Consider the following 8,309-nt stretch of genomic DNA (forward strand, 5'->3'; position numbering starts at 1 on the left):
GAGAAATGAAAACGCCAAAGGGTCGAGGACCAGTACCTAGGCTGGGTCCGATGGGGAGCGGAGGCGTCTCCTTCATCGTTTGCCCCCCCCCCCCCCACTTTCTTTTAATCTGGCCCCCAGTTGATTCCGCGCCGCTTAGACTGGGAAGGTAAAGAGCACCGAAGAAGCTTCGAGGATCTGGTGAGTAAAGTTTTCATTTCAACTTAACCAAACTCTTTCTCTACTCCCTCTCCACCTTGTACCCCCTACCCGCTCCCGACCTCTCAGCCAACAAGGCTCTAGAGCTCGGTGCTGAGCCAAAGAACGACTGCCTCTTCCCCCCCCCAACCTCCTCGAGTCTGAGAAAGGGTACCTTGCCCTCCCCTTGTCCTTGCTTGTTTCCACCTGAAAACTTTGAAGAATGTGACTTGGTTATCAGAAGTACCGTGTTGTGGATTATGAATATGTTACAAATATCGGGGAAGGCCCATTGTAGGTGGAAAAGGGAGAGAAACCAGAGGGTTATCTTGGGGCACGTACCAAGGACTGACGCTGGCCAATGACAGCGTTGGTAACAGCCCGGAGTTCCGGATTAGTGGAAGAAAACTGGTTTCTGGTTGGTCCTGGCCTGAAATACGGGAACTGAGGCCAGGCTTGGTCTTTTTTGGGGGGGAGGGAGGAAAAAGGGTTCAGAAGGGGGAATTGACGGATCCGAGACCGGGGAAAAAGACATAATTAAACATAATAAGGAGCATTGAGCCAATTCCAAATGTTGTTGGTTTTAGATAATGAATTACCAAATAAAAGCATAATCGTTGTATACCTCAGAATCTTAGAAAATAGCTCGTTAAATCATTAAAACGTATTTGTAAAGATGCAGTTTCACTGAGTAAAAACTGTAGATTATGACCTTTTTGAGACTCGGTGAAACACTATTTTGAGTTTGCCAGGAGACAACAATGGACATATTTTAAAACAGAATATACTTTAGTAAAGAACCTAAGGCATTGGATTGACTGTGTTGTTTCCCCAGTAAACATAATTCATCGTATAAATGCATCTTCTACTCAGCAGTGACATACAAAAAAAGGTGATCCTTTTTATTTTAGGGGAGGTTTCCTTATGTTAGTCACTGGCACAGTGCATTGGAGGGTAATGAGAGGAGAAAGGGATGATGTTACTAAAATTTAAATTCAATTATCTTTTTTTCAAATAAGATCCAAGCAGTGGAAAATCAGACAAAGTTAAAGTTGGAGGGGCACGGCAGACTCTAAATATAAATGATTTAAAAATCTGCTTGCACCAAGACTATATTTAAATTGCTTTAGTGTTCATTTTTGTATTTTTCTTTGTATTAAATTACAACAGTGAAGCCACATTAATTACTACCGAATACACTGGCTAAATTTTTTTCTTATTTTTTGCAAGTCTCAGAAAATGGTATAATAATTATGATAAGGGTAAACTCGACTGTACTATTGATTATTAATGATAATGATTTCTCAGATGGATAAAAATTATTTTTGGTAGCCGAGTGTGGTGGCGCATGCCTGTAGTTCCAGCTACTGGGAAGGATGAGGTGGAAGGATCGCCTGAACTCAGCAGGTGGAGGCTGCAGTGGCTGTGAGTGTGCCACTACACTCAGGCCTGGGTGACAGAGTGAGAATCCAACTCAAAATGTATATATATATTTGAAAAAACTGCCTGTGTTGCTGTTTATTTAATTTGTAGTCAGACCTTTTGTTGACCTTAAGACCTTCCTTACCTCCTCCCAAAAAAGGCAAAAACAGTAGTGCCTACTAATATATGTTTTAGCACTCAATTACTGATATGGTTTTGTAGATATAGTTTTAATGCCAAGATATATCGAAAATGTTTTCATTTATATTTGTTCCTCTTGCAACTAATATATGTCCGCAGGCAAACTATTTTTAAGCAAGTGGCAAAAGGAGACTTAAGAGGAAAAAGCTTTTTTAAAAACTAATTTGAGTGATAAAAAAATAAATGAAAATAAAAATAATTAAAAATAGCCTTTGCACCACACACACAAAAACCCAGTTTACGAGACTTGTCCTTTCCTTACATTGTAAATGCATATTTTTATGTAATTATGACCAATGTCCATTTTATGCTTTATATTTTTCTTAGCACTTTTAAATGTATTTACCTGTATGTTTGAAAAGTCATCATTGTTTTAGTGGTTAAAAAAATTTAATTGTTTTTAAGATGCCATGTGATTTGAACACAACTTCTAGCTGAGCATTTGAGTTACTTCTAGATTTTTGCTAGTATCTTTGCATAGTTAGGTAGTCTTTTTCTGCTTTTTACCTTTTCTTTCCCCCAAGTTTTTTTTTTCTCCTTGGGCTTTATTCCCTAACGTAGACTTATGAGGTCAATGGGTCTCATCAGTTTTATAGTTCTTGTCATATATTGTAAGATTGCTCTCCAGAAGACTGTACTAATTTATAATATCACCATCTAGGTACCTAAAGTTTTTATAGTTTTGACCTTTTGGTAACTTTAATAGGTGAAGACAGCTCCTAGTTGATTTAAGTTCTTTTTTTCATTATTAATGAAGCTTAACCTTTAATGAGGTTTTTAAAATTGTTAATCCATTTGTATATCCTTACATAGACTCGATTTTAACCTTTTATCTTTTAAATTTACTGTTTCTTTTCTGTTTTGTGTTTTATACATTTTGATTTTTATGCACACAGAGAAATTCTTCTATGGTTTGAACATTATCCATAGTTTAAAGTAGTATATCTTTTTTGGTTTTCATTTACCTTTCATATTGTGTGCTTAGGTTTTCTATTTTTCCATACTGGGATCCAGATTTTCTAGGGATAGTACTTTTTGGTATTATGGTCTTTTAAGTCAAATGTTTGTTCTCTCCCTGAGGATTTCTTTGTAAGGGAAGATGGGGCAGGGTTGCCTGAGAATATGAACTGAAGGAAAAGAAGTATGGTAGCTGAGAACTGAGTGTGCAGTGTTAGATTGATTACAAGATTCATCAGTTGTATTGTTGATTACATTATTTCACATATGACCTCAGATTTTGAATGGCTTCATTGTAGAAGAGATGGCATATTTTTCCTTGGTGTAGCTATTTTTTAAAGTACTATCAAAATAATGAATTTGTATATTGTGGCCTTTGATTTAGCTACATGTTTTGGATTGAGATTTAGGGCAATGTATTGATAAATAGTATAATCATGCTTTACCTGGTATATTAAATTATATAGCAATACTTCAAACTTAAGATGTACTGGGGTATGAAAAAGAAAGAATACAATTGCATAATGAATAGGTGAAGGGCTATAAACAAAGATATCAGCATACTCCATTAAGGTTCCATAGCCATGTGTACTGCATACTTGAAACAAAAATCTTGCCTTTCTCTTCATATGTATACTTTCATTTGAATCGATTGTCTATAATGCTTAACTTGATTTATCCAGAAGATTATTAAGGTGATGATAGATTGGATTTCTTCTGTTATTATTGCATATGTTATAAATCCCTTTTCTGAAATGGTCATCTGATTTAATGTTTGTAATTTGGAACACAAGGGAAGGTGTTTTTTGTTAAAATTACTTGTAGGCAAGTATTGACCTATCCAGATTTAAGCATGTTTTAAAAAATGAATTTGTGGGATTGGCTCGGTGGCTCAGCCTGATCTGCTGGACTCCGGTGATCCTTCCATCTCAGCCTTGCAAGTAGCTGGAACTACAGGCATGTCCCACCACGCCCAGCTAATTTTATTTATTTATTTATTATAGAGATGAGGTTTCGCCAAGTTACCCAGGTTAATCTTGAACCCATGGGCTCAGGCAATCCTCTCACCTTGGCCTCCCAAAGTGCTGGGATTATAGGTGTGAGCCACCGCGCCTGATCAATTTTCTAGAATTTTAAGTAATGATAGAGGAAGAATTTTGAAGTTGTGATTGTTTCTGAGGTTTGATATGGGCATTTTAATTTATCTTCAGCTTCCCCGTTGACTGTTATTGACAATATAATAGAATTATATTTGCTTCTTGCAGTTCATCTTAAAATAGATAATTTAAAATAATTACCCATGTCCTTTGAATTGTGGTGACCCTGTTGAATTGTTGGCTGTTTTTTTTTTTTTTTAAAGTTGGAGTCTTACTCGGTTGCCCAGACTGGAGTGTAGTGGCCACTCCCTGCCACCGCAGCCTCTACCTGCTGGGCTCCGGCGATCTTTCCGCCTCAGCCTTCCGAGTAGCCGGAATTACAGGCATGCGCTACCACACCCGGCTGATTTTTTGATTTATTGTAGAGATGAGGTCTCGCTGCCCAGGCGGGTCTCGAACCCGCGGGCTCAGGCAATCCACTAACCTCAGCCTCCCAAAGGCGCGGGATTACAGGCTGAGCCACCGAGCCCGGCTTGTTGGCTGTTTTATTGCTTCCTCCTTGGAACTTTATTGAGGATGACAAACAGAGATAATCGGGGGTTTCTGTGTGTGTGTTTAAATGAACAGTTTTTGTTAATATGTGAAATTTATATAATGAGGCTGGGCGCGGTGGCTCATGCCTTTAATCCCCACTTTGGGAAACCTAAGTGATAGGATTGCATGAACCCAGGAGTTCAAGACCAGACTGGGCAACATACTGAGACTTTGTCTCTAAAAAAAAAAAAAAAAAAAAAAATTATATATATATATAATGAAATTATTTGGGAACTTTTTTTTATAGGCACATTTTAAGATTTTTAGATCATGTTAAGGAAACTCATAAGACTGAATCAAAGACATAATTGTGTTGAGGTGTTATATATATTTTTACATTTAATATTTGTCATCCATAAAATTGAAAAGGCATCAGTTAATGCTGACTTTTGGAATGACATAGATTGTATCACTCACATTTTATATACAGAATACTTGAGTGATCTTATACTATTAAAAAAAATTTATCAGGATTACATATTTATTACTGTCTTTAAAAATAAAACAGGCATCTATCATGATGTGTGTTACAAGAACTTGCATCTGCACATAACACATTCAGGTTTAAAAGTGTTTTCACATTATCTCATTTGATCGTCACCACTTACTTTAAAACACTGTATTTAAATTCCAGACATACCTGTATTATTTTCTTACGTTAACCAGCTGTTTTTCAATTACTAGTAATAGCTTAAATTGTCTGTTAGAATAGCAGAATGATCTTTGAGTCCTGGTAGCATAGTTATTGCATGTCTAAGTGTGGAAGCAGTTCAAACATGTGTGATTTATTAACTGCCATGTGGACACACAACCATAGTTAGGAAGAATAAAATGAATCATATGAAATCAAAAAGCATGTGCTGCTCAACCCCAGTGCCTATAATGCTGGTAGGTAGTATGGCAGAGAGGAGTCAATATCTAAAAACCAGTATTCCTGAATACTGACTTGCTTAAGCTATATGTACGCTTTTGCTCTCTGAAACATGTTGGCTTTAGCTATTTGTCTAGATTGATCCCTGGCATTTTTTTTTCCTCATGTAGGCTCTAGGAACATACTTTCAATGATTAAAATGCTTTTGGAGATTGGTCATTAATCCTGGGAAAGCTAGTATCTCAGTACGAATGAGATGATATTATGAAAGTGAAGAGAAGCAACTGTTAGGGAGTAAGAATTTGGATTTGTTAAATTTGCCTTACAAAATTTTGTTCTGAAAGAATGTTTGTTACTATTTGAATATTAGTTTTAGTTTGTGTATTTTTGTTTTTGTTTTACTACTGATGTTGATTACTGGTTGTATTAATAAACACTTTCTTTTCGTGGGGAGCAAAATAGTATTCTAAAGGCAATTTAGTATTTGTGTCATAATTTAGAGTTGCCCTTATTTGACATTTCTCTCTTGGGTAGCAAAGATGCTAAGATTTCAGGTGGAAGATAGCCTTTACTTACTGAGTGACCCTAGGCAAGTTACTTAATTTCTCAGAAATTCAATTTCTTCCTTTATAAAATGAAAATTTCTAACTGTTTTATGGACCATTGAGTTAAATATGAAAGGGTGCTTTTTGTTAATTGTAAAATGCTTTGCAACTGAATTGTTTATTACATTTTAAAATTTGACCAGAGTGGCTCAATGGCTGGCGTGGAAATCTGGAGAACTATGACTTTAGAATTTATATTTTCTTAGGTAACTCATTATCACCTACTAATTACTAATTTTCTTAATATTTTTTATAAAGTAAGAGGCATAGAAAAATGTACTATAAAAAAGAGTACAATGTGAGTGTCAGAATTGAACCCAATTTACACAAAAAATTTATGTCAAAAGATATTTAGTGTCATTTGCTTTTTTTTTTGACAGGGTTTTACTCTGTGATCCAGGCTGGAACATGGCTGGAGTGTAGTGGCATGATCACCGCTTACCACAGCCTTGACCTCCTGGTCTCAGGCAATCCTTCTGCCTCAGCCTCCTGAGAAGCTGGGACTGTAGCCACACCACCACTCCTGGCTAATTTTTTAATTTTTTGTAGAGATGAAGTGGTTCCACTATGTTGCCTAGGCTGGTCTCAGAACTCCTGGGCTCAAACAGTTCTCTACCTTTACTTCCCAAAGTGCTGGGATTACTGTTGTGAGCCACCACACCTGGTCCATTTGCATTTTTATGAATGTCGGAAGAATAATTCACTATGATACTAATATAGTAGTCACTCTTTTTAGAGACGTCTTTCAGAGGTTTTATTGGAGGGATTCTCAACCCTTCTGATTGATGTTATTCTGAACTTATTTTCTATGTATGGTTGCTAATTTGTTTCTTTAACCTTGTTTAAGATGTTTTCTCATACCCTTTAATATCTGCTATGGTGCTTTATAGTTAGCTAGTTAGTTTTTTGTTCAGTTTTCTTAACTTTTGTTAGGAGCATGGTATATATTTTTTAGGTTGATCTAATATGCCAGCTGAAACTAGGTTCTTTCTCTACTGAACAACTTCTAGAATGTGGGTAGGTCCCCTGTTCTTATCTTGATTTCATCTGCCTTCAGTGCTTTCATGAGGTAGTGTAATCCAGAGAATACTTGAGCATAGGAAAGTTGCTGTGGTTGTCTCTTTCCTGAGGAAATCTTAAAACTAATAAAAAGAAAAACAAATGCTATGGATATTAATTAAAAATTTCAAAGGAGAGTGATAAGGAATCTTAACATTTTATAGCCCATCCTGCTAACCAAAAGTGTGACTAGAAAAAGGCCTGCCTTCTCTCTTTCCTTTACCCATTTTTCCCCTCTCTTTCAAATTCAGCAACCATTAAAATTCAGCACTTAAATTATGAAAATGTCATATGGGGTTATTATAGGCATATTTTACTGAAAAGTGCAAAGAAAAAAAACTACTGTTAATATTTCCTTCCAGTCAGTCTTGTTTTTTTATGCAAGTATTTTTATTTTTTTTCCTCAAAATAAGATGATACCCTGGATAGAGTTTTTCCATAACATTATGACAGAGCACTTAAACATTGAGGAGATATTATATGCTAGTCACCATACAAAGTGTTTTAATGACTAGCATGCATTTCTCTTTGCTTGGAATGCTTCCCTTCCCTTTTTCTGTCTTGGGAACTTTTCACTTATCCATCAAGTGTGAAGGTGGACATGAACCCTTATCTCCAGGCAAAATTAGGTACTGTACTACTTTATTTCCTTAACTTTCTGTACTGACCTCTGGGCACAAGCAGCTTTGATTTGTTTCTGTTTACTAGTTTGTTTCCTCCACTGGGACTGTAGCTTCCCTTAGGGCAGCAGATTAATCTTCTTTCTATTGCATTTCTATACTTTAAATGTCTGAATGAATGAATGATTTTTGTCCTAACCAAATCATATAAGATAGTTATAATTACTCTTTTACAGATGAGGATGCTTAGGTTAAGAAAGGCTAAGTAATTTTGTCCAATGTCACATAAGTAGGAACTGGGGATGCTGGGAAGATTCAAATCTAAGTTTTTCTCCTGTATCACACTACCAGAAAAGAGTAACAGCTAGTCAAGTTTAGAGCATGAATAATCCTGGCTCTTAGACCTCAAAGTTCCGTGCTTATCTCTAAACTACATTTATGTTGATTTAAAGTCTTGTTGTATTTTTCAAAATCCATTTTGTTTTGACCTTTATATATGCCTGTTCCATCCTCCTCTCCAAAAAATTAGAAATCCCAGACATCTCATTTTACTTCTTGAGAATATGACCCCAATTTGATTTTTCATTTTGCTTCTGCAACCATGCTCTTAGTTAGAAAACAAACACACAATTCTGTTTTTTTTTTTTTTTTTTTAATTACTTGTCTGGTATTATTATTTGTTTTTGCTTTTTTTTTTTTTTTTTTT

The 8,309-nt window shown here is 35.9% G+C and overlaps 1 protein-coding gene across 3 annotated transcripts in view; it reads left to right on the forward strand.

Annotated features, from left to right (window-relative positions):
• The window catches only part of BRWD3 (bromodomain and WD repeat domain containing 3), a 111,990-nt gene that overhangs the window by 948 nt on the left and 102,733 nt on the right, over positions 1-8,309 (forward strand). For all 3 annotated transcript variants that reach the window (XM_008069344.2, XM_008069345.2, XM_008069346.2), the window contains exon 4: positions 121-180. In XM_008069344.2, the coding sequence (XP_008067535.1) occupies positions 121-180 (60 nt within the window). The remainder of the gene's footprint in view (positions 1-120; positions 181-8,309) is intronic.

This window comes from Carlito syrichta, unplaced genomic scaffold (genome assembly GCF_000164805.1).
Source record: "Carlito syrichta isolate Samal-C Ts95f unplaced genomic scaffold, Tarsius_syrichta-2.0.1 Scaffold311944, whole genome shotgun sequence".
In the NCBI taxonomy this organism is placed as follows: Eukaryota; Metazoa; Chordata; class Mammalia; order Primates; family Tarsiidae; genus Carlito; species Carlito syrichta.